A 27,379-nucleotide genomic window follows, 5' to 3' on the forward strand; every position below is an offset into this window, starting at 1 on the left:
TTAGTAGAGTGCAATAGCATCAGAGCTCACAGCCTCCCTGGTAGCTAGGACTACAAGGTGCTGGCCACAATGCCTGACTATTTGTTAGAGACTGTCTCACTCTTGCTCAAGCTGGTCTTAAACTCCTGAGCTCAGGCAATCCACCTGCCACAGTCTCCCAGACTGCTATGATTACAGAATCGCTTAAGTCCAAGAGTTTGAGGTTGCTGTGAGCTGTGACACCATGGCACTCTACCAAGGGTAACAAAGTGAGACTCTTGTCTCAAAAAAAAAAAAAAAGGAGGTATTTTATGTGATTGGTTTGGGGAACAGAAAGTATTTGGCTTTCTTGGGTTGGTCCTGGTATGGAAATAGGGGTAAAAATAGGAAAGTTGAAAGCCGTTGAAGACTTCCTAACTGTTCTGGTCCAGTGATTACAAAGGTTGTGGTTTGTGTTCTTCTGTGGTTCAGAGATCTGTTGTCAGATACTTTCTGGCCATTGTCCACCTGTATATTTTGTTCCTCAGCCCATACTCTGAGAAACACACTGAACTTCTCTCATTATGACCACCTTCCTCTTTTACTGTGCCCAGACTGTAAAGTCATCTTTCACTGCTCTATTACCAATACGTACCCCTATCAGGCACTCATAAGGCGCTTAATGAATCTTGCTAACAAACCAATGAGTGATACATGAAAATATTTGATATTGGCTTGGCTATTGGTGGAACAAGAAAGTGAACTTTGTGGCATATAGCAGGTGAATATCTTTATGTGAATGGACTGTCAGCAAAAAGGCTGGAGGCTGCTCCTTCCAGCTACTGCGCTCTAAATTAAGTAAGCTGAATCCTAGAACTGGCTGACCCCAGTTTTTCCTCAAAGTTGGTTAACCCATGATGTGCCAGTCCGCCCCCTCCTGAGCGCTATGCTGGGGGTGGGATGGCGTTTGTGGGAAAGGGCGGCTACTTCTGGCATCTTGAAGGCAGCTCCAGTCTTAGACCTTTAGTTTTGCCACATTCTCTCCACACTTTTCCCTCTATGTCTCCTCACCATTAGGGCTTGGGGTGGTGACAGCTACTGAGGCAGGGGGAAAGTACACACTCACCCAAATATGGTCTTAACTCGGGACTCAGAGTTTATCGATGAGAAGACGCTCAAGAGTGTGTGAGAGGGAGAGACAGAGCCGAGTTAAGACGGGAAAGCCAGCGGAGCGGACGGTCCCGGCAGGGAAGCTGGCCCACCTGCTGCTGGGGGACCCTCGGGGAGGGGCCGCAGCCGCCCGCCCCGCTCCGCCCCGCCCCGCTCGCCCCACTCGCCGCGCTGCCGCCGGTCCGGGGGAGGTCCCGCGAGTGGCCCAGCGCCCAGGCTGCACGGGGTGCTGTTCGGGTGGAGGTGGGGGAGCTGCCGGGACACCAAAATAGGAGCCGCTTGTGGGCTGGAGCTGCACTAGCAGGCAGCCTCCGCTGCGCCTCTTCCAAAGATGGTCAGAGGGTCCGGCGGCGCCCCCGCTCCTGCTCGCTGCTAGCCCGCAGGTCAGCGCCGCGTCCCGGAACCTCGGCCTGAGGTAGGTGCGATGCGGACCCGCCACCCGAGGCTAACGGCGGGAGGGAGCGGGCAGGGAGGCCAGGCGCGGGATGGCGAGGCCGCGCCGCCTCCGGAGCCGGCCCGCGGCCGAGGAGCGCAGACAATGGCCGCGCGGGCGCCGGGCCGGGCCGAACGCGGCGCGCGGGGCCGCCTGTGGTGCCCTCCCCGCACCTGTGCCGCTGCCCGGACAGGGACGCGGGTGCCGGGCCCGACGGGCGGCACGCGGTGCCCTCGAGTGGAGCCCGCGCCAGGCCCCGGGGCGGGGCGGTCTCCGGGCGGGAACGTGGGGCGGGAGCCCGGGCGCGCGGAAGCCCCTGAGGCGGGCGCCGGGGACGGGGTGGGGGCTGCCGGGGCCGCGCCGTGCCGGGCCGCTTTCCGCTCTCTCCTCCCGTAAGCTAAAAGGCACCAGATTTCCCTTTTCAAAGATTTCTTCTTGTCCACTTATATCTCGGTCATCCCTATCCTGGTATTTCCATGTGCTTTGAAAGGGAGACAGAGGTAGGGACAAGGGTTGAATTGGGGCCCAGCTGAGTCGAGGCGGCTAAGATCCGGCCTTGAGTGGGATGACCCTTGGGACACTTAGCTTGTCTCGGGACAGCCAGGCCAGGGCAGATTGTGGAGACTGTGTGCGTGGGGTACCATTTCAATACGCTCTAAAGAACTACTGCAAAATATCGGATCCTCATTTCAGGCACCAAGCTACCCTAAATTCAAATTGACCACCATGTAAATTATGAAACAATTCATCCACGTTTTGCATTTGTTGCTTGGAATACTGAAGTTAAGTCTAGTTGCGGAGTGTATCCAATGCTACTCAATCAGTAGAATGACTGGAATATTTAGCATTGATTATTTGAGGTAATGTGTAAAATTGAAACACGTTTATTATTTCATATTTATTGCAGCTATGGCTCTAAAAGGACAAGAAGATTATATTTATCTTTTCAAGGATTCAGCACATCCAGTGGATTTTCTGGATGCCTTCAGAACATTTTACTTGGATGGATTATTTACTGATATTACCCTTCAGTGTCCTTCAGGCATAATCTTCCATTGTCACCGAGCTGTTTTAGCTGCTTGCAGCAATTATTTTAAGGCAATGTTCACAGCTGACATGAAAGAAAAATTTAAAGATAAAATAAAACTCTCTGGCATCCACCATGATATTCTGGAAGGCCTGGTAAATTATGCATACACTTCCCAAATTGAAATAACTAAAAGGAATGTTCAAAGCCTGCTTGAAGCAGCAGATCTGCTGCAATTCCTTTCAGTAAAGAAGGCTTGCGAGCAGTTTTTGGTAAGGCATTTGGATATTGATAATTGTATTGGAATGCACTCCTTTGCAGAATTTCATGTGTGTCCAGAACTAGAGAAGGAATCTCGAAGAATTCTCTGTTCAAAGTTTAAGGAAGTATGGCAGCAAGAAGAATTTTTGGAAATCAGCCTTGAAAAGTTTCTCTTTATCTTGTCCAGAAAGAATCTCAGTGTTTGGAAAGAAGAAGCTATCATAGAGCCAGTTATTAAGTGGACTGCTCATGATGTAGAAAATCGAATTGAATGCCTGTATAATCTACTAAGCTATATCAACATAGATATAGATCCAGTGTATTTAAAAACAGCTTTAGGCCTTCAAAGAAGCTGTCTACTAACTGAAAATAAGATACGCTCTCTAATATACAATGCCTTGAATCCCATGCATAAAGAGATTTCTCAGAGGTCCACAGCCACAATGTACATCATTGGAGGGTACTACTGGCATCCTTTATCAGAGGTTCACATATGGGATCCTTTGACAAATGTTTGGATTCAAGGAGCAGAAATACCAGATTATACAAGGGAGAGCTATGGTGTTACATGTTTAGGACCCAATATTTATGTAACTGGGGGCTACAGGACGGATAACATAGAAGCTCTTGACACAGTGTGGATCTATAACAGTGAAAGTGATGAATGGACAGAAGGTTTGCCAATGCTCAATGCCAGGTATTACCACTGTGCAGTCACGTTGAGTGGCTGTGTCTATGCTTTAGGTGGTTACAGAAAAGGGGCTCCAGCAGAAGAGGCTGAGTTCTATGATCCATTAAAAGAGAAATGGATTCCTATTGCAAATATGATTAAAGGTAAGTGCAGACTATGTTTATTCTGTATTTTTTAGATGTCTGGGGTTAGGCCAGCCATCTCACTTCTCTTGAATTTATCATTTTGGGGTGCTCTCTGGAAACTATATTGGATTATACAATCAGTGTTGCACAAAATGTTCCAGGTGAAAATATGGCATAGCTTGGCCTTCACTCATCTGAAAGTTACATGATTAGAATACACGAATCAGGATAGAAAAGAAATACCATTTATATAGGGAAACAATATTTTTCATTCTACTTTATATCTTAACTCTAGATCTTATTGAAGATCTTGCTTCAAGTACTAAGAATTTATTCTTAAGTCAAAGGCTAAATGAAGAGACAAATCTGGATCATTTTATGAGTTCATGTTTTAAGTTTTTTACTTGCTTTTAAAATTGAAACCTTTTACTTCTGCTTTAACTATTTAACTTTTCTTACACTCAGGAGATCCTTCATGAAAACCTTGGAAGGTTTGTTCCCTATACAATGAAAGGACATTCTCCCAAGAACTAGAAACAAATAACTGCTACTTTTTGTGATTCAGTCTTACCTCAGCTTAACCGAGAGGGACAGACACCATACCCTCTCTCATGTGGCCCACAGAGCTAGGCACACTCTTGATCTCAATATCTGTGTGGTAAACACTGTATTTTCTTCTGTATTTGGTGGTATGTTAGCCTTGTTCTCCTCTCCCACTGGAAAAAAAGTTCAACTGGAATCTTACTTCATTACATCTATTCATTGATGCTGGGAAGTTGCACAAAAACAGCTGGTAGTTTGTTACCAAATTTTCTCCTAAATGATTCTTCCCAGGCCTTTCTGTTTCTTTTTTAATGCTAGTGAGGGTGTGGGAATTTGACCTGGTCTGAAAATCTGACCTGGTATGATCCTCGGATGACAAGCAGGAAGCTGAAAGGCAGAATGGTCTTGTAGATTAGGCACACTGCTTCAGAGCTAAACTGCCTGGTTCCAAATCCACTTACTTGGTGATGAGTTTGGGCAAATTATTCAATCTCCCTGCATCTGTACAATGGAGATAACAATATTATCTAGCCTAAGGTCATTGAGAGGAGTAAATGAATGTATGCTTGTGAAGTGCTTAAACAGTGTTTGGACAGAATAGCGCTCAGTAAATGTTAGGCATGATTGTCATGAACATCATTATAGAGGATGCCCACTTCTTTAACATCATGTCGGCTTTGATAGGGCAGAAACACCTTTTGATAGGGCAGTGGTCATGACTAAACCATGACCATTCTTACACATGCCCACAGGTTTAGCAGTAGTTGGTAGAGTGGGAGAAGGTAGCTTAAAGCCTATTGCTATTGCCACTCTGGTTTTTGGCTTTGCCAGAGCTTAACCACTACTTACTGACTCTTAATGTCCTGACTCCTCTCCTGAAAAAGAAGTAAGGAAAGTAATATTTTAGCAGTTATAAATAAAGTTTATTACTTTAGTGACTTTTTTTTTTTTGTGGTTTTTGGGAGCCACAGGTGCCACCCCTTTAGTGAAATTTTTTAAAAATTGTATTTGTATTTCTTTTCGTGCTTGCTGAAAAAAAAAAAAAAGTATCCTCTGTCAAGGAAAGCCATCTATGTTCTTGCCTTAGCCTTGAGTGGAATAGGAGACCCTCACATGCCAAAGCCCTCCTAACTTTCACCTGGGTCTGAAATTCTAGTTTTATACTTGTAACTTGAAGCTTTGATTCTTGTGTATATCTAATCATTACAGAGAGGGGTAACAATTTTTGTCAATTATGTGTGACGTTGACCAGTACTTGTTCTGACGGTTAGACTCATACTGAACTTTTAGTTTCCTGTTTTTATGTAGAAAGGATGACATTTTTCTCAGTATATTTTAACTTGTCATGAAATGAACTAGCAGCTTTCTCTGGTGATGAGAACTTTTTTTTTTTTAGAAACAGAGTCTCACTTTATCACCCTTGGTAAAGTGCCGTGGCATCACATAGCTCATAGTAACCTACAGCTCTTGGGTTTAGGCGATTCTCTTGCCTCAGCCTCCCAAGTAGCTGGGACTATAGGTACCCACCACAACACCCAGCTATTTTTTTGTTGTTGTTGCAGTTTGGCCAGGGCCAGGTTCGAGCATGCCACCCTCTGTACGTGGGGCCAGCACCCTACTCACTAAGCACCCTACTCACTAAGTTCTCATCACAGGCACCGCCTAGGTGATGAGAACTTTTTTTTTTTTTTTTGGTAGAGACAGAGTCTCACTTTATTGCCCTTGGTAGAGTGCCATGGCGTCACACAGCTCACAGCAACTTCCAACTCCTGGGCTTAGGTGATTCTCTTGCCTCAGCCTCCCGAGTAGCTGGGACTATAGGTGCCTGCCACAATGCCCGGCTGTTTTTTTGTTGCAGGATGGCCGGGGCTGGGTTTGAACCCTCCACCCTCAGTATGTGGGTCTGGCATCCTACCCACTGAGCCACAGGCGCTGCCCTTTTTTTTTTTTTTTGAGACAGAGTCTCATTATGTCACCCCCGGTAGAGTGCTATGGTGTCACAGCTCACAGCAGCCTCCAACTCTTGGGCTTAAGCGATTCTCTTACCTCAGCCTGCCAAATAGCTGGGACCACAGACGCCCACCACAACACCTGGCTATTTTTGTTTTTATTGTTTTTGTCATTGTTGTTTACCAAGCCCATGCCAAGTTCGAACCCACCAGCCAGGGTGCAGGTAGCTAGTGCCCTAACCACTGAGCTACAGGCGCCAAGCCTCATTTCCATTTTTGTGATGTACAGAGAAAAAATAAATACTTGGTTATTTAGGAACTACTACATTTTTTTCTTTAAAAAACCCACTTTTAGGGTGGTGCCTGTGGCTCAAGGAGTAGGGTGCCCGTCCCATATGTTGGAGGTGGCAGGTTCAAACCTAGCCCCGGCCAAAAACCAAAAAAAAAAAAAAAAAAAAACCCACTTTTATCTTGCAGTAGACATGAATGAGGAGATTGAACATTGACTGCATCCTGCACATAATGATGCTAAGTAAAAGTTGGTGGAAAGACAAAACCAACTTTTCAACTAGAATGCCTCCTCATCTTTCTTCCTCTTCATCTCCCCCAACTGAGCCCATTTCCTCATCCTCCTTACTTTCTGTGTCATCAGTGTTTCCTACTTTTCCCAGCTCAGAACCTAAAATCAGGGTGGTTTATCTCCAGCTCAGTCAGTCATGCAGTCCTGTCCGTTTTAGCTTGTCTCTTACCTCTGTCCTCTTCTTTCCATACTTCTTCTATTTTTTTTTTTTTTGAGACAGAGTTTCAGTTTGTCACCCTTGGTAGAGTGCCGTAGCATCACAGCTCACAGCAACCTCCAAATCCTGGGCTTACGTGATTCTTTTCCCTCAGCTTCCTGAGTAGCTGGGACCTTAGGCGCCCACCACAACGCCCGGCTATTTTTTGTTGCGTTTTGGCCCGGGTCGAGTTTGAACCCACCACCTTTGGTATATGGCGCTGGCGCCCTACCCACTGAGCCACAGGCTTCGCCCTCCATACTTATTCTAAATCAGAACCTTAGTACTCCTGAGCTGGGCCAGTACCTAGATCTTTCTGACACCTCTCATCCTTCCTTTTTAGTCTCTCCTTTCTCTGTTTAAAAACCTTAAAAATTTAACTAAATAGGGCGGCGCCTGTGGCTCAGTGAGTGGGGCGCCGGCCCCATATGCCGAGGGTGGCGGGTTCAAACCCGGCCCCGGCCAAACTGCAACAACAACAACAAAAAAAAAATAGCCGGGCGTTGTGGCGGGCGCCTGTAGTCCCAGCTACTCGGGAGGCTGAGGCAAGAGAATCGCGTAAGCCCAAGAGTTAGAGGTTGCTGTGAGCCGTGTGACGCCACGGCACTCTACCCGAGGGCGGTACAGTGAGACTCTGTCTCTCTAAAAAAAAAAAAAAAAAAATTTAACTAAATAATATCCCGATTCTTAGTTAGGTTTTAGTATCCTTTGCCATGTGGCTTCAACTAACCATGCCAGCCTTAATTCCCATGCAACAGTGTGCCACCTGCCCCGGTCATACTGGGCTACTTGACATTGTCCAGTAAGCCTAGGCACAGACCTTTCCCTCTTGTTAGAATGGCTTTCTCTACTGTCTTCCTGCCAGAGTCCTACCTCTCTAGGCCTGGGGTCAGTTCTGCCACCATCTGCTGTGATTTCTGTGGTTAAAAGCGTTGTCTCTTTTCATTTATCCCCTTTTATGGTACTTCTTCTAGATCTTGTATTCTAATTATAGTCAAGAGTTGCTTAAGGATGGAGGAGGGGGTACATTTTCAGAAATGTGTCATTAGGGGTAGGTGCAAGTGGCTAAGGGGCCAGCCACATACATCTGAGCTGGCGGGTTCGAATCCAGCTCAGCCGCCAAACAACAATGATGGCTGCAACCCAAAAATAGCGAGGTGTTGGGGCAGGCACCTGTAATCCCAGCTACTTGGGAGGCAGAGGCAGGAGAATCGCTTAAGCCCAGGAGTTGGGAGGTTGCTGTGAGCTGTGATGCCATAGCACTCTACCCAGGGTGATAGCTTGAGGCTCTGTCTCAAAAAAAAAAAAAAAGTGTCATTAGGCAATTTTCTCATTGCGTGAACATCATGGAATATACTTATATAAACCTAGATGGTATATAGCCTACAGAACTATGTAGTATAGCCTATTGCTCCTAAGCTATAAATCCGTACTGAGTACTATAGGCCAGAGATGTCCAACCTGCAGCCTCCAAGCTTATTTTTGGAGGACTTTTTTTGCTTACCTGTGATGTCAGATATCACAAAAAGTACTCATGGACTTTTTTGTGCTATTCAGCCATTGTTAGTGTTTGTATATTTACTGTGTGGCCCAAGACAACTCTTATTCTTCCAATATGTGGCAGAGGTAAATACTAGATTGGACACTCCTGCAACAGGCAGTTATAATATAGTGGTTAGTATTAGTATCTCTAAACATAGAAAATTACAGTAAAAATATGGTATGAAAGATAAAAAATGATACAACTGTATGGGTCCTTAACCATGAATGGCAGTTATACATAGATAAACTGGAAGTTGCCCTGTATGAGTGGTGAGTAAATGTGAAGGCCTAGAACATTACTGTATATTTCTATAGACTTTATAAACACTGTACACATGAGGTATACTAAATTTATTTTAAAAATTTCTTCAGTAATAAATTACCCTTAGCTTTCTATAATATTTTTACTTAATAAACTTTTTTTTTTGAGACAGAGTCTCACTGTGTTGCCCTTGGTAGAGTGCTGTGGCATCACAGCTCACAGCAACCTCAGACTCTTGGGCTTAAGCGATTCTCTTGCCTCAGCCTCCCAAGTAGCTGGGACTACAGGCGCCCACCACAACACCCAGCTATTTTTTTGTTGTAGTTGTCATTGTTGTTTGCCTGGGCCAGGTTCTAACTGGCCAGCCCCCATGTATGTGGCAGACGCCATAGCCGCTGAGCTACAGGTGCTGAACCAACTTAATAAACATTTATTTATTTATTTATTGAGACAGATTTTCTTTTTTTTTTTTTTTTTTGGTTTTTGGCTGGGGCTAGGTTTGAACCCGCCACCTCTGGCATATGGGACCAGCGCCCTGCTCCTTGAGCCATAGGCGCCACCCAAGACAGATTTTCAAGCTGTCGCCCCAGGTAGAGTGCTGTAGCATCATAGCTCACAGCAGCCTCGAACTCTTGGGCTTAAGTGATCCTCTTGTCTGAGTTTTTCTATTTTTTAGTAGAGATAGGGTCTTGCTCTTGCTCAGGCTGGTCTCAAACCTGTGAGCTCAAGCAGTCTACCTGCCTCAGCTTCCCAGAGTGCTAGGATTACAGCCATGACCCACCACACCCTGCTACTTAATAAACTTTTTTTTTTGGAGACAGAGTCTCAAGCTGTCACCCTGGGTAGAGTGCCGCATCACAGCTTACAGCAACCTCAAACTCTTGAGCTCAATCAATTCTCTTGCCTCATCCTCCCAAGTAACTGGGACTATAGGTGCCTGCCACAACGCTTGGCTATTTTTTTGTTGTTGTTGCAGTTGTCGTTGTTTTAAACTGGCCCAGGCCAGTTTCAAACCTGCCAGCCTCCGTGTAAGTGGCCAGTACCCTGCCCACAGAGCTATAGGCACCGCTCCACTTAATAAACTTTTAAATTTTGGGCAGCACCTGTGGCTCAGCGGGTGGGGCACCGGCCCCATGTGCCGAGGGTGGCGGGTTCAAACCCAGCCCCTGCCAAACTGCAACAAAAAAATAGCTGGGCGTTGTGGCGGGCGCCTATAGTCCCAGCTACTTGGGAGGCTGAGTCAAGAGAATCACCTAAGCCCAAGGATTTGGAGGTTGCTGTGAGCTGTGTGACACCACGGCACTCGACCGAGGGCGATAAGGTGAGACTCTGTCTCTACAAAAAAAAATAAATAAAATAAACTTTTAAATTTTTTTAAACTTTTTTTTTTTTTTTAGAGACAGTCTCACTTTGTCACCCTCGGTAGAGTGCCATGGCGTAACACAGGTCACAGCAACCTCCAGCTCTTGGGCTTAGGCGATTCTCTTGCCTCAGCCTCCCAAGTAGCTAGGACCACAGGCGCCCACCACAACGCCCAGCTAATTTTTTAAAACTTTTTGACTCTTGGGTGGCGCCTGTAGCTCAAGGAGTAGGGCGCCGGTCCCATATGCCGGAGGTGGTGGGTTCAAACCCAGCCCTGGCCAAAAACCACAAAAGAAAAAAAACTTTTTGACTCTTTTTTTTTTTTTTAATCATCTTTTTTTTTCTTATTGTTTGGGATTCATTGAGGGAACAAAGAATTAGGTTACACTGATTATACTTTTTGATTTTTGTGTAATAACACTTAGCTTAAAACACATTGTACAAAAATATTTTCTTTATATCTTTATTACCTTTTTTCTAATTTTTTTTTAGCTTTTAAACCTTTTTGTTAAAAACTAAGATGCAGGCCAGGCACCCGTGCTCAGTGGTTAGGGCGCCAGCCACATACACCAAGGTAGGTGGTTCGAACCCGGCCCTGGCCTGCTAAACAACAATAACAACTACAAAAAAAAAAAAAAGAAACCCAGCCAGGTATTGTGGCAGCCACCTGTAGTCCCATCTACTTGGGAGGCTGAGCAAGAGAATAGCTTAAGCCCAAGAATTTGAGGTTGCTATAAGCTATGACGCCATGGTACTCTACCGAGGGCAACATAGTGAGACTCTGTCTCAAAAAAAAAACAAAGATGCAGGCTGGGTGTGATGGCTCATGCTTGTAATCCTAGCACTCTGGGAGGCTGAGGTGGATGGATCACTTGAGCTCATGAGTTCAAAACCAGCTTGAGCTAGAGCCCAGACCCTGTCTCTTAAAAAAAAAGAAAAGAAAAATAGCCAGGCACTGTGGCAGGCGCCTGTAGTCCCAGCTTTTCCAGAGACTGAGGCAATAGGGTCACTTAACGCCCAGGAGTTTGAGTTTGCTGTGAGCTATAATGCCACGACACTCTACCCAGGGCAAAAAAGTGTCAAAAAAAGAAAGAAAGAAAGAAAAACTAAGATGCAGACACATACCATTAGCCTAGGCCTACACAGGGTGAGGATCATCAATATCACTGTCTTATGCCTCTATATCTTGTCCCACTGCAAGGTCTTCGGGGTCAATAACACACATGGAGCTGTCACCTCCTGTAACAGTGCCGCCTTCTATAATATATCCTGAAGGCCCTGTTTGAGGCTCCTTATGAGAAATACACTTATTTACCCAAGCATTATCACAAATGTGTGAGTAATGCTTTGAGCTATTATTCTTTATAACAGCTATGATGTTCATAGGTGATAGGAATTTTTTAGCTCCATCATAATCTATAGGACCACTGTCATACATGTATGTGGTCTGCAGTTGCCTGAAACATTGTTTTCCATGACTGTATTAGTATGTATGTATCACTCTCTTAAAAGAGCACAAGGAGCCTTCCTTTTTAATTTCATCCCTCAATACCTAGTACAATACCTTCAATTTACCATCCATAATAACAAAAACAATAGAGGCGGCGCCTATGGCTCAAAGGAGTAGGGCGCCGGCCTCATATGCCAGAGGTGGAGGGTTCAAACCCAGCCCTGGCCAAAAACTGCAAACAACAAAATAAATAAATAAAATAACAAAAACAATAATAAACTTAGCTCAGTATTCATTGCAAAAAGGAATGAAGATCAATCTAACGGTATGATTTTAATTAACACACAGGTGTGGGAAATGCTACTGCTTGTGTCTTACATGAAATTATCTATGTCATTGGTGGCCACTGTGGCTACAGAGGAAGTTGCACATATGACAAAGTCCAGAGCTACAATTCGGATATCAACGAATGGAGCCTGATCACCGCCAGTCCACATCCAGGTAACAAAATACTGTCTCAAATAGTACTTGTTGTGATGCAGTTTATCATCATAAGGGATGGCTAAAAAGTGGGCTGGAAATAGAAAATGCTAATTTTATAGTAGACTAGGCATATATCTGTCTAGAAGTAATCGTAATTAGATTTCAATTAGATCACGTCCACAAATATTTTTCCTGATGTCTTTACACAATGCACATTTTAAGCCAAGTGTTTAAAAGTGGTAGTTTCTTTAAATTTTTTTTTTTTACGAAAGTTCTTTTTTTGTCTTTTCTTTTCCTTTGCTGTGTGCTTTCTTCCATTCACTACATGCAGTCTATAAAACACACTTTTTATATAGAGTTAAGCACTGATCTACCTACCAAATAGGAAGAGTGTCTGGTGATTGAAATTTAACCAGAGATTCTTTACCCTTTTAGCCCCATGTTCTCTCTGGAGTTCAGTTACATTAAGTATCATCACTCCTATGATATACAGAGCCCTATGTAGGCCTTACCTTAACAACCATAAAGGAAACATGTTGTCTGCCCAGGGAACAGCCTGCCTTCTTTGATGTCTTTTGTTCTTTGACTTGTCTCTGAAGAGCTGGGTTGGGGATAGGGACCACAGGTTTTCGCCTGTCATTGTTATACCATGTGTTTTTTTCATTAGGAAAGAGTCACATCATCATATCACCATTTCACTTTGAATCATTTTCCGTAGAGCATCAAGATTCCATGTGGGTCACTGGACAGTGTAGTTGAAATTCACAAGCTTGAACTGTCTGAGAGTAACAGTAATACCGAATATTCTTGAGCACTTTAGGTCAGGCACTGGCTAAGTGCTTTGTAAGATGACCTTAAATTTTCTCTATAGCTGTGTGACTAGGTATTGTTTATCACAGTTGTACATATTTGGAAATGGAAACTTAGAAAGAATAAGTAACTTTCTCAAGGTCACACGGTTTGAAAGTGGTGGACCAGGATTCACATTCTGGCATTCTGAATTCTATAACCTGTGCTGTGCCCACTAAGCACTGCCTCTTCAGAGAGCAAGGAGACTCTCCTGCTTTTGACCACTGTAGCTACTTCGAACCCACAAATTATCTATCTCATCTTATGGTTCAAGTTGTATAGCTTATTAACTACTTGAGTCTAAAAGGCAGTGTGACTTAATTCAAAGTATTAAAACCCATGGAAAATTGAAAATGAATCGTAAGATAGGCTCATAAATGAGCCTATCTTATGATAGGTTAGGGCGCCAGCCACATACACCAGAGCTGGCAGGTTCCAATACAGCCCAGGCCTGCCAAACAACAATGAGAACTACAAGCAAAAAAAATAGCTGGGTGTTGTGGCGGGCGCCTGTAGTCTAGCTACTTGGGAGGCTAAGGCAAGAGAATCACTTAAGCCCAAGAGTCTGAGGTTGCTGTGAGCTGTAATGCCACAGCACTCTACCGAGGGCAACATAGTGAGACTCTGTCTCAAAAAAAAAAAAAAATCAATCTAAGATAAACATTAAACTGCAGTATAAATCAATGGGAACATATAATGCTACTTGTAAAGTTTTGATTTACAATGGACTTTTTCCTCACAAAATGTAAAAAATAGGCATCAAATTAATGCACCCTGTTCTAGTTAGCTTTCATAGTGCTAAAAATATTTTTGAACTGGCTCATGACCACTATTTAAAATCTAGGAAATTTCAAATTAAAATAATAATTTCTGGCCTTTAGAAAAATTGGAAGATCGGGCAGCACCTGTGGCTCAAAGGGTAGGGTGCCGGCCCCATATGCCAGAGGTGGCGGGTTCAAACCCAGCCCTGGCCAAAAATTGCAAAAAAAAAAAAAAAAAGAAAAATTGGAAGATCTAGTAGCCTTGGACATATTCCTTCCAGGCAGCAATCACTGAAGCAGGTCATAGCTATTCCCATTAGATGAGGCTTATGTCCTCCATTTCACCATAATCCCTCCAATTCTTATCATATCCCATACCTGAGGACCTGTGCCCCTGGCCCTCACCACTCAACTAGTCTGTTATCTCCTTAAGTATTTGCATCAGCCTCCACTGAATTGCAGCAAGATGGACTGCTTTTGCACTCTTTTTGGAGACAGAGTCTCATTAAAGTGCCCTCAAGTAGAGTGCTCTGGCATCACAGCTCACAGCAACTTCAAACTGTTGGGCTCAAGCAATCCCCTTGCCTTGGTCTTCCAAGTAGCTGGGACTACAGGCATCCACCACAGTGCCCAGCTATTTTTAGAGACAGGGGATCTTGCTTTTGCTCAGGCTGGTCTCAAACCCTTGAGCTCAGGTAGTCCACTTGCCTTGGCCTCCCAGAGTGCTAGGATTACAGGTGTGAGCCACCACACCCAGCCACTTCTTTTGCACTTTACAATCCTGTCTTGAGGATTATAAAATGTCAATTTTGAGTTGACCCTAAATAAATACATAGACTAAGAAGAAATGACTAATATTATTGTTTAAAGGTATTATAAATGTTATCTTTTATCTTAACTCCTTTAACAGGGTAGCTTTGTATAACTGAAAAACATGGGATTATAGTTTCATTAAATTTAAGATTTTTATTGAGACCTTACATTTTCCCAGGGTATTCTGGTAATAATGTAAGATGCAAAGATGATTAAGTGCTAGTGTCTACTGCCATAGGAACTCAGAATCTAGTAGGAAATACTATTTACTAATCTAGTAGGAAATAATTATTTCTAGTAGGAAATAATACATACGTAATGGGAATACAGGACAATCTTTGGTGAGTTCTCTACAAACAAATGGTGTTGAACTTGAGAACTGAGAGTTCTTGAGAAGGGAAATCTGGCACTCTTAGAATGCTTCTAGGGGTAGGGGTAGCTATAATTTGGACCTTAATAAGGAAGGTGGCTTTTGAGGATGGGTTTTTCTGGCAAGAAGTCAGTCCAATGGAGGAAGGCATAGAGGAAAGTTTCAAGTATATTCCATTACCTGGGAGTAGTCATCAATTAATGAAATGGAAGAGGGTAGAATGGAAGATAGGATGGGAGGGCTTTAAATGGCAATCTGAAGAATTAAAAAAAATGGTGGCCTATTTCTCAGCAAGAGAATAATACATGATCAGGCCTAGTTTTAAGAAGAACAGATTGGGAGAAAAACAAAAGCCAGAAGCCAAATAGATGTGCTAAGACTTGTAATAAGCCAGATGAGGAATGCTAAAAGCCTGAAGTAGTAGGAGTAGAAAAGAGGGGCAGATGTGAGGAATATTATGGATTCAACAGCTGATTGCTTCCTTGGCTGATTGGATATAGGCAGTGAGTGAGAGAAAGTAGTTGACAGTCAACCCAGGGTCTTTGGCCAGTTGCTCGGGAGGATAGTGGGTATAGAAGAAGGAGCCAATGGGGAAAGGGAAGAATTGAAATGATAAGCTCACTTTTGAAGTTGAGGGTGAAAGACTAATTGGACCATTGTCCAGCAAGCAGTGGGAAATGTGGGTCTGCATCTCAGGAGGAGGAATGTAGCTAACTATAGAGATCTAGGAATTGTTTGGTTGAATGAGGCTGTGGGTATGGCCACGAATGAGATGCCTTGTGGAGGTGGGACCAACAAGACAGTTACAGGCAGAATCTTAGAAACAGGCTGAGTTGAGGAATGAGCTGAGGAAGAAGGGTATATGAAGAATAGGGAAGGAGGGTTGGGCACAGTGGCTCATGCTTGTAATCCTAGCACTCCGCAAGGCCACGGCAGGTGGATTGCTTGAGCTCAGGAGTTTGAGACCAACCTGAGCAACAGCGAGACCCCATCTCTAAAACTAACCCGGTGTTGTGACGGGTGCCTGTAGGCCCAGCTACTCAGGAAGCTGAGGCAAAAAGATTGCTCAAGCCAAAGAGTTTGAGGTTGCTGTGAGCTAGGACACCACGCCACTCTACCCAGGGCAACAGAATGAGACTGTCTCAAACAAACACAAAAATAAAAAGAATAGAGAAAGCGCTATAGATAATAAAGGAGAAGGACCTGTGGGGAGAGAGCGCTCTCTCCTGGATCTGCCATTTATTTACTTGCCCAAACAATGACTTAAACTTGTGGGCCTTACTTTCCAGTAAAATAAGGAAGTTGGACTACATAAGCTTTTTACAGGACTTTACAAGTCCTTTCAATGAGAACAATCTTAGGGGAAAACAATCGAAATCAGTTCCAATGGATAGTGTGGTTGTCTCTGCATCCCTCTATCTCTTTGTTCATACCTCTCATGTTAACATTGAAAACAGTTGCCATGTGTAATATTTGTGTGTAAACTCTGTGCCATGGTCACTGTGTCATTCTCATGCTTCATTCATTTGCTCACTCATTCACGTGTCTGACAGATATTTGTTAAGTGCTTCCTACGTACTATCCTATACAGAGTGGTAGGAGTACAATAAATAAGACACAGTCCTGTTAACCTCAGTTGCTTAGAGGAGCTGACTGACAAAAAAGGTCCTTACAGCTGAGAAAGAAAAAGTTCCTATCAATAGTAACAGAATATGGTACTGTATTTGGGTAACAGGAAAAAGGATCAGGAATCGCTTTATTTTAAGCATTTTTACTGCTATAAGGAGACTAAGATACCTATTTTAACATAAGAATCACAAAATCACTGAGGATTTTTTTTTTTCTTTGAGATAGAGCCTCAAGCTGTTGCCCTGGGTAGAGTACCATGGCATCACAGCTCACAGCAACCTTAAACTCCTGGGCTCAGCTGGGACTACAGGCGCCCACCACAACACGCAGCTATTTTTTTTTTGGTTGCAGCTGTCATTGTTGTTTGGCGGGCCCAGGCTGGATTTGAACCCACCAGCTCAGGTGTATGGGGCTGGCACCTTAGCCACTTGATCCACGGGCACCGAGCCCACTGAGGATTTTTTTGTAAACTTTGAATAATTTAAGAAAAGCCTAGGGCTCATTGTTGAATCACTTATACCAACTGATAAAACTTTTTTTTTTTAGAGACAGAGTCTCACTACATCACCCTCAGTGAAGTGCTGTGGCATCACAACTCACAGCAACCTCCAGCTCTTGGGTTTAGGCAATTCTCTTGCCTCAGTCTCCAGAGTAGCTGGGACTACAGGCACCCACCACAGTGCCCAGCTATTTTTTGTTGTTGTTGTTGCAGTTTGGCCGGGGCTGGGTTTGAACCCACCACCCTCGGTATATGGGGCTGGTGCCCTACTCAATGAGCCACAGGCACCGCCTTGATAAAACTTTTGAACCATCCTTAATTTCCACAATAACCACTGATGGAATGATTCATACAGTTTATATAAAGAGTATTTCACAGGTACTTGGAACAACTAACTCCTATAAAAATTTTACCTATATAGGCGGCACCTGTGGCTCAGTCGGTAGGGCGCCGGCCCCATATGCCGAGGGTGGAGGGTTCAAGCCCAGCCCCGGCCAAACTGCAACCAAAAAAATAGCCGGGCGTTGTGGCGGGTGCCTGTAGTCCCAGCTGCTCGGGAGGCTGAGGCAAGAGAATCGCCTTAAGCCCAGGAGTTGGAGGTTGCTGTGAGCTGTGTGAGGCCACGGCACTCTACCGAGGGCCATAAAGTGAGACTCGGTCTCTACAAAAAAAAGAAAAAAAAATTTTACCTATATAAAAAAAAAAATTTACCTATATATATATAACTGAAAAGTAAACAAGTGAGTTTTTTTGTTTGTTTGTTTTTTTTGTAGAGACAGAGTCTCACTGTACCGTCCTTGGTAGAGTGCCATGACGTCACTCGGCTCACAGCAACCTCTAACTCTTAGGCTTACGTGATTCTCTTGCCTCAGCCTCCCATGCAGCTGGGACTGCAGGCACCCGCCACAACGCCCGGCTATTTTTTTGTTGCAGTTTGGCCGGGGCTGGGTTTGAACCCACCACCCTCGGCATATGGGGCCGGTGCCCTACTCACTGAGCCACAGGCGCTGCCCAACAAGTGAGTTTTTAAGAGGTATAATTATTTTCTTGAATAATTGAAATGTCAAAATTGAATTAAAACTTCAGGGCAGCATGTAGAATCAAAACAAAGATCTTCTTCAGAAATTTTCCTTCTAGACCTAGTGGGCTTCACATGGTAGTTCATCCCTGTAATCCCAGCACTTTAACAGGCCGAAGTGGAAGGTGGAAGGATCTCAGGAATTTGAAACGAGCCGGGTACTTAGGAGACTGAGGCAGAAGAATTAGTGGAGCCCAGAAATCTGAGGTTGTAGTGAGCTATGATGATGCAACTGCATTCTAGCCTGGGTAATAGAGCAAGACCCTGTCTCATAAAGACAAAGAAAAAGAGAAAGAAAAAAAAATACCCAATCTAGGTAGCAAGAACTTTATTGATAAGTTGTCTCCCACTCTCAAAGAGGAAATTATAATTCTAATTTTACTTTCTTTCTAAAGAAGGTCTTGCTTATAAAATTTTCTTCTACATGATAATATGGGCACACATTGGTGCTCAAGAGGTTACAAGGTATAACTCATTTGTGATCCAACATACATTTATTGAATTTTTACAAGATAATCAGACACTGGTCATTCTCCAATTGTGAATAGACTAGTGGGCATGACACAGTTCTTGCTCTGCTAGGAGTAGGAGAGGAATAAGAAACAAGGAACATCCCAGATAATGAGGATTGCTATGGAGAGAATTAAAATGGAATGATGTGATAGCCATGCCTCACTGGCCACTTCAGGTGTCATGGTAAGGCTCTCTGGGGAGGTGACAGTAAGTTAAGATCTTCCTGAATGACAGAAAGCAGCCTTGGAAAGACCCGGGAAGAGGAGACAGTTCAAGGCAGAAGGAAGAGCTCAGCAATAGCAAGCTAAATCTTTGTTTATTTGTCCTAATGTAAATGGCACTGACAATTCTTACCTTCCTTCAGAGCAGCAAGTAGAAGTATTTAAGTGTAATTTTATGATACATATTCCAAGACAATGAATTATCAGGCTAGGAATGATTTTTAAAAGTGGAGGCATGGGCTAGGTGCCCATAGCACAGTGGTTACGGTGCCAGCTGGTGGGTTTGAACCCAGCCCGGGCTAGCTAAACAACAATGACAACTGCAACAAAAAAATAGCCAGGCGTTGTGGTGGGCATTTATAGTCTCAGCTACTTGGGAGGCTGAGGCAAGAGAATCGCTTAAGCCCAAGAGTTGGAGGTTGCTGTGAGCTGTGACACCATGGCACTCTACCAAGGGGGACATAGTGAGACTCCGTCTCAAAAAAAAAAAAAAAAAAAAAAAAGGCTTGGTGCCTGTAGCACAGCAGTCACATACACCGAGGGTGGAGGGTTTGAATCAGCCTGGGGCAGCCAAACCACAGTGATGACAACAACAACAAAAGTAGAGGCATGGAAGATATAGGGTTGGGGCTGGATGAGGCAAGTGAGACATTTGAGGCACAGAATCTGACGAGTCATCCACAAAGTGACTCAAAGGGTTGTGCCTCATTACATTTTACACCCCAAGCACCTCACTAGCTTCACCCTCATCATAGCCCTGGGAAGAGAGGAGAGGAAGTAGAGTTATAAAACATCTTGGTGCTTTGAAGATCCAGCAGAGAGGAGATGAATAAAATGGAAAACACTAAAACACCCTACGATGGGGTCGGGGGTCGGGCCTCTTAGATACAGACTTCCAGCCCCAGGACCCAGATCCCACACAGCAGCCCTCTGCCAGGGGGAGAGGCTGAGAGACTGTCATGCCCTATAGATATGGATGTATGTTTCTTTAACTTCCTCTGTCCGTAGCTGGACCAGCAGTGTGAGAGAAACAAGCAAGCCTGTTGTCTGTGGCACCTGTGGCAGTGGACGTGACAGATTGTCTGCCATTGGTTACAGGGATAGCTGCTAGGAGCTAAAAGAACCTACTCCAACTTAGGTGGTATGTCTTCATAGAAGGACTCTATTGCTGCCATCTTGACAGATAGGTGTCAAATAAAAGGCCTTCTGTGTTGAGAAATACCCAGAAGGATGGTGATCTCTGGGATAAGTTTCTCACTGGCGTTTTGCAATGCCTATTTCAGATGAGTTGAAATATAATGGCAGTGTGGCAGGAGCAAACAATCTGAATCAGGTGATGGGGATGGATGTTAAGCCTCAGCCTTGCAGTATTGTATGCCACATTCAAAATGTCACCATTACCCTATTTTTTTGTTCTGAGTTGTAAAGAATCATTACATTACCATACTATGGTATCTCTTTTGTTTGTTATCAAAAAAATTGCTCTTTTCTTTTCTTTTTACAAGAATATGGATTGTGCTCAGTTCCATTTGAAAATAAGCTCTATTTAGTCGGTGGACAAACTACAATCACGGAATGCTATGATCCTGAACAAAATGAATGGAGAGAGATAGCTCCTATGATGGAAAGGAGGATGGAATGTGGTGCTGTCATCATGAATGGATGTATTTATGTCACTGGAGGATACTCCTACTCCAAGGGAACATATCTTCAGAGCATTGAGAAATATGATCCAGATCTTAATAAGTGGGAAATAGTGGGCAATCTCCCAAGTGCCATGCGGTCTCATGGGTGCGTTTGTGTGTATAATGTCTAATTGAATCAGAAATGACCAAGCAATCACTGTTTTGGAGTATTTTGAAAAAACAAAAAGAATGGAATGCTGGTTTGGAGTTCCTTACTTGTTAATCTGGTCTGGCACATGATAGGGGATCGGTAAATTTTATTTCCTAACCCCATTCTACTCCCAAACCCAATGATTAATGGGCAAGAAAAATCTTAGGTGTATATAGAGTTGAATTAGTGGGATTAGCCCCTATAATCTCTGCTTTTCAGAGGTAATACAGAATTATGTATTTAACACTTGGTAAAATGTGAAATGTCTTTGTAGTGAATCTTTTTCTCCTGGTAGCATCAACACTGAGGATAGGTCAGAATCATTCTGTGAAATGAAATGTCTCTTAAGAGCCATTAACTAGGAGGAATTTTAAATTTAAAGAGGGAATCATCTCTACCTCTGCAAAATCAACACTTAAAATTTTTTTTTCTTTTTTGAATTTTTGGCTGGGGCTAGGTTTGAACCCGCCACCTCTGGCATATGGGACCGGTGCCCTACTCCTTGAGCTACAGGCGCCGCCCTTTTTTTTTCTTTTTTTGAGACAGAGCCTCAAGCTGTCACCTTGGCTAGAGTGCTATGGCATCACAGCTCACAGCAAACCTCCAACTCCTGGGCTTAAGCTATTCTCTTGCCTTGGTCTCCCAAGTAGCTGGAAGCTGGCCTGCCACAACGCCTGGCTAGTTTTCGTTTGTAGTTGTCATTGTCGTTTGGCAGGCCTGGGCTGGATTCAAACCCACCAGCTCTGGTGTATGTGGCTGGCGCCTTAGCCACTTGAGCTATAGGCGCCAAGCCAACACTTAATTTTTTTTTTTTTTTTTTTTTGCTTTTAAAATTATTTAGAACATAGACTTTAAGTCTAGTTTCTTTCCCTTTGTGATGTAATTAATTGTTATTATTCTTTATTTACTGACTACCAGAGATATATAAAATATCATGCAAAGGATTATTACTGTTCAGAGAGTTTAAAAACTAAATTTAAAACAATGGCACATACGAAAAATTGCAGAGAAGAGAATCAGATATTTGTTTTGTTTATGCTAAGGGCTATTTTTAATTTTCAGCTTTGATGTAAATTACTGGCTTAGGTGTCTTCAGTTTAAGCATGTTAGGAAATGCTCTTTAGTCTTAAGTGTAAGTACCTGTCTGCATATAAAATTGAATTTTAGAGGCAGACAGCATGTAGAACAGTGTGGAATAGCAGACAATACATTGACAAGAAGATAATTTGCATTCATTTTCTAGCTCTGCCACTAACTAGATTTTGCGACTTGAGCCCCTTAACCTGTCTTTGATTAGAACTTTCTGACCCATGCACACTGGCAGTGCAGGTCATAGATGTGCCTAACTGTGGATCTGCTTGTTCTCTCCCATTATAGCAAGAGGTGATTTGGGTCACCTTTGTCCATTTTCTCCTGTGTGCCTGTAGGTTCACTTTCCTTGTGTGCCATAACTTGAGCAAAGTTGGGAAGCACAGCTTAGGTTAACTCTTTTAAACTTTCAGTTATCTGTGAGACCCTCTATTCTATACTCTTCTTTTTTTTTTTTTTAAGAGACGGTGATTATTTTTAACTTTAAATACTGATGTTTAAAACTACCTAACACTTCTAGTTTTAATAAAAACCTCAAGAGATTTTTTTTTTCTTTTTTTTTTTTTGAGAAAGAATCTTACTCTGTCTCCCTGGCTAAAACACAGTGGTGTCATAGCTCACAGCAACCTCAAACTCCTGGGCTTCAGCAATCCTCCTGCCTCAGCCTCCTGAGTAGCTGGGACTACAGGCACCCACTACCATGCCTGGCTAATTTTTCTAGTTTGTGTATTTCTTGCTCAGACTGGTTTTAAACTTATGGCTCTAATCAATCTTCCCATCTCAGCCTCCCAAAAGGGCTAGGATTATAAGCATGAGCTACCACCCTGGCCAGGAAATTGTTTAATGTAGTGGTTCTCAACCTCCCTAAAGCCGCAATGTATTTTCATTCTTACAAAGGGGTCATGACCCGCTGGTTTAATACATTTATTTCAGATGTCATTTTAAATTGATACAACCCTTTGGGAATGCAGTATGGTACTGCACAGCAAGGGACATAAAAATGACCATATCTTTTGCCCCATAAATTCTATACCTATATTTTTAACCTTAAAAAGATTTAAAAAAATAAATACATGAAGATGTTTATGTCTGTATTATTTAAAATAGCAAAAAATTATATAAAATATCTCCAGGTCAAAGATGAAAGTGGGCTAATAAAAACAGTGAAGTATTAGAGTGCCGTCAAAATAATCATTTGGAAAGCTATGTAGAAACATGTACATGTCTGATATGGTAAGTAAAATGAGCACAATACAAAGTAGTATGCACACTGATTGTGACTTTATAAAGTCTTTACGCATGTGGAAGGTTAATATGCAAAACAAATTCATTGTGTTAGTGTAGGGGGATATGGAATCATTATTTAAATTTTTTTTCTTTAGTATTATTTTGAGTTTTCAATAAAAATAAATAAATCACTGTGTACATGGTAAGACTGCTTGAATTTGGGCCAATTGGGTTAAAGGACAGTTTGAATTAGTGAAACAACTGAACTATAGACTATTTCAAACTATAGTTAAATTATAGACTATTTTATTGCTTTCAAGAGCATACAGCAATTAATGCTGGACTAATATTGCCCAGTAGTGCTTTAGACATCCGCTCTATGGGACAGAATAAGGATCATTGAATTTACCTTCCCCTCTTCTGCCAATTTATATAGGTCCTTCTCTGGGAATTCTTCTCTGTTTTGGCCACAGTATAACTCCCATTTCATATTCAAGATTTTATCATTTATATATGCATAGTGTGTCTCTTCACTAAATTTGAGATTATGGACCACATCTTATTCTTAAGATGACTACAGGCACCCACCACAACGCCCAGCTATTTTTTTGATTATAGTTGTCATTGTTTGGCAGGCCTGGGCTGGATTCGAACTCACCAGCTCTCGTGTATGTGGCTGGCGCCTTAGCTGCTTGAGCCACAGTATTCTCAAGGTATTTCTTTCTTTCTTTTTTTTGAGACAGAGTCTCACTATGTCGCCCTCAGCCGAGTGGCATGGCGTCACAGCAACCTCAAACTCTTAGGATCAAGCGATTCTCTTGCCTCATCCTCCAAACTAGCTGGGACTACAGGCACCTGCTACAACATCCAGCTATTTTTTCATTGCAGTTGTCATTGTTTAGCAGGTCCAGGCCGGGTTCGAATCTGCCTGCCTCAGTGTATATGGCCAGCACCCTAACCACTGAGCTATGGGTGCCTAGCCAGGGTCTGTTTTTTTTGTTTGTTTGTTTGTTTTTTGAGACAGAGCCTCAAGCTGTTGCCCTGGGTCAAGTGCCATGGCGTCACAGCTCATAGCAACCTCCAACTCCTGGGCTTAAGCGATTCTCTTGCCTCAGCCTCCTGAGTAGCTGGGACTACAGGCACCCACCACAATGCCCAGCTATTTTTTTGATTGTAGTTGTCATTGTTTGCTAGGCCTGGGCTGGATTCGAACTCACCAGCTCTCGTGTATGTGGCTGGCGCCTTAGCTGCTTGAGCCACAGGCACCGAGCCCAGGTCTGATATTTCTTACACACAGTGCGCAAGGATGATAGCAATATTTTTTTTTTTTTTGTAGAGACAGAATCTCACTGTACCGCCCTCAGGTAGAGTGCCGTGGCGTCACATGGCTCACAGCAACCTCTTAACTCTTGGGCTTACGCGATTCTCTTGCCTCAGCCTCCCGAGCAGCTGGGACTACAGGCGCCCGCCACAACGCCCCGCTATTTTTTGGTTGCAGTTTGGCCGGGGCTGGGTTTGAACCCGCCACCCTTGGCATATGGGGCCGGCGCCCTACTCACTGAGCCACAGGCGCCGCCCGATAGCAATATTTTTACAGAAAGCATTCTGGAAGTGCTTGAAGAATCTTGAAAATTGTGATCTGAGGCATTTAATTTGCAGTTCTTATTTTACATGAAATTCTGTGTTACTATTGATTTATGCACAGAAGAAAACATTAAGGAAGATATTCACGTTTCTTCCAGTTATTCCAAGTTTCAAATCACTATAGTACAAATGAAAAATGTTTTACTAAAATCAAATGAAAGCCATTGCTTTGCGAGGGCAAACACTATACTACAAAATAGTGAAAACTGTAGAGATGATTTTAAGCATGATTTAAGATGACTTTTAAGTTTCCAAATTTTATAAGTCGCTGGTTCTCACAGGATTTATTTCTATTTTTGTTTTAGCAGAAAGAGGATTAGTATCTAAGGTATTTGCCTCTGTTTTCACATTCATGTAATATATTCCTGTTACAGACTGAGTGTGCATCTTCCCAAAATTCACATGTTGAAGCCCTGACCTTCAATATGACTATATTTGGAGATAGGGCCTTTATGGAAATAATTAAGGTAAAGTGAGGTCCTGAGAATGGGACCCAGCTCCAACAGAGTAAGTGTCCTAAGAAGAGAAACTTGGCTATATTCACGTCAGAAGCAAGCCCTCACTAGAACCTAATCATTTTGGCACCCTTCTCTTGGACTTCCAGTCTCCAGAATTGTGAGAAAGAAAATGTTTGGCTCGGTACCCATGGCACAGTGGTTACTGCACCAGCCACATGCACTGAGGCTGACAAGTTCGAACCTAGACCCCACCAGCTAAAACAACAATGACAATAACAACAAAAAAATAGTTGGGTGTTGTGGTGGGTGCCGGTAGTCCCAGCTACTCGGGAGGCTGAGGCAAGAGAACCACCTAAGCCCAAGAGCTGGAGGTTGCTGTGAGCTGTGACGCCACAGCACTCTACCAAGGGCAACAAAGTGAGACTCTGACTCTTAAAAAAAAATTGGGCGGCGCCTGTGGCTCAGTGAGTAGGGTGCCAGCCCCATATGCCGAGGGTGGCGGGTTCAAACCCAGCCCCGGCCAAACAGCAACCAAAAAATAGCCGGGCGTTGTGGCAGGCGCCTGTAGTCCCAGCTGCTCGGGAGGCTGAGGCAAGAGAATCGCGTAAGCCCAAGAGTTAAGAGGTTGCTGTGAGCCGTGTGACGCCACGGCACTCTTGACCCAAGGGCGGTACAGTGAGACTGTGTCTCTACAAAAAAAAAAAAAAAAAATCCATGTACCTGGCTCGGTGCCTGTAGCATAATGGTTATGGCACTGGCCACGTACACCAAGGGTGGCACGTTCAAACCCAACCCAGGCCAGCTAAATGACAATGACAACTATAACAACAACAACAAATAGCTGGGCATTGTGGCAGGCGCCTGTAGTCCCAGCTACTTGGGAGGCTGAGGCAAGAGAATCGTTTAAGCCCTAGAGTTTGAGGTTGCTGTGAGCTGTGACACCATAGCACTCTACTGAGGGCCACATAGTGAGACTCTGTCTCAAAAAAAAAAAAAAAAAAGGTCTTGTTCTAGAAGATGGATAGAAAGCCAACATGGTACAATCTCACATTTCTTGAATTTTTAGTTTTTTGGTTTGGGGGAGTTTTTTGAGGCAGAGTTTCAGTCTGCTGCCTAGGCTACAGTGCCATGGCATCAGCCCAGCTGACAGCCCAGCAACTCAAACTCCTCGGTTCAAGCAGCTCAAGCGATCCTCCTGCCTCAGCCTTCTGAGTAGCTGGGACTACAGGTGCTCCACAACACCTGGCTAATTTTTCTATTTTTAGTAGAGATGGAATCTCAACTCTTGCTTTGGCTGGTCTTGATCTCCTGAGTTCAAGAGATCCTTCCACCTTAGCCTCCCAGAGTGCTATGATTACAAGTGTGAGCCACCACACCTAGCCTCTTGGGGTTAGTATTACTAAAGTTTTTTCATATAATTTCTTTGCCTTTTTTTTTTTTTTTTTGATACAGAATCTCACTCTGAAAGAATCCCAGCTAGAAACATAGAACGTACATAACCAGTGGGAAAGTTTTAGTGCATTTTGTCCTATTTATTTATTTATTTATTTTATTGTAGAGACATAGTCTTGCTATGTTACCCAGGTTGGTCTTGAATTCCTGGCCTCAAGCGATTCTCCTGCCTTGGCCTTCCAAATTGCTGGGATTATGGGCATGAGATGCTGTTCCCAGCCAGCATTTTCTTTTTTATAATTTTGAAGGTCTTCAAAATACAGTGTTTGTTAGAACTTCTTTCTGCTTTTCTGTTCCCCAATTTCCAGCATAAAGTATGCTCAGGAGGACTCTTCCAGGTAACATTCACCCTTTGTCAACATGTTAAGAGATCTAATCAACACAAAAAAGAAATAAAATTATTTTCTAGTATTTTAAAATAAATTTAGAAACCCAACGTTATTGATTTTAAAATGTCTATTCTCTTTTATAGTTGTGCTTTCAAAATAAGTTTGGAAGACAAGGCAGGTAATTGAGTCTATAACCTTTGTTTGCTTAAACAAGAAGAAACTTCTCTAGGACAGTTTAGGGCAGGAATAACACACTGATAGGAAGCTCTATGAGTCCAAATATTTACTCAACCTTGCCAAAATTATAGCACACAACTAGTTTATGGTATTATTAGATAGTTTAAACCAAAGTTTGTACCCGAAGAAATTGTCATTACTCCCTTGGCTGGATACAACTTCAGTCTTCAAACATATTTTGTAGTTTTTTATTCTGTATTTGAGTTTTTCATCTTGCATACCTGTAATATTTTGAAAAATAGTTCTAGCTGGGTGTCTTTTCATAGTGATATCCGCCTTCTGTGAACCTTTGTACTTTTATTCTATAAGTTATAAATAAAGATGTTCTTAGCCAGGGCAATG

General features: G+C 43.2%; 1 protein-coding gene across 4 annotated transcripts in view; it reads left to right on the plus strand.

The window, feature by feature from the left end:
* Positions 1–1,270: 1,270 nt before the first annotated feature.
* The window catches only part of KLHL23 (kelch like family member 23), a 54,367-nt gene continuing 28,258 nt past the window's right edge, over positions 1,271–27,379 (plus strand). For 2 of the 4 annotated variants that reach the window (XR_008381291.1, XM_053597863.1), the window contains exons 1-3: positions 1,329–1,543; positions 2,469–3,683; positions 11,898–12,050. Coding sequence is in view for 3 of the 4 variants with exons in the window: in XM_053597863.1 (XP_053453838.1) it covers positions 2,471–3,683; positions 11,898–12,050 (1,366 nt within the window). In the remaining variant the exon portion in view is untranslated. Of the gene's footprint in view, positions 1,544–1,923; positions 2,062–2,468; positions 3,684–11,897; positions 12,051–20,270; positions 23,102–27,379 lie in introns of those variants that run through there. The other 2 variants (XM_053597861.1, XM_053597862.1) reach the window with 2 other exon arrangements.

This window comes from Nycticebus coucang, chromosome 7 (genome assembly GCF_027406575.1).
Source record: "Nycticebus coucang isolate mNycCou1 chromosome 7, mNycCou1.pri, whole genome shotgun sequence".
Lineage (NCBI taxonomy): Eukaryota > Metazoa > Chordata > Mammalia > Primates > Lorisidae > Nycticebus > Nycticebus coucang.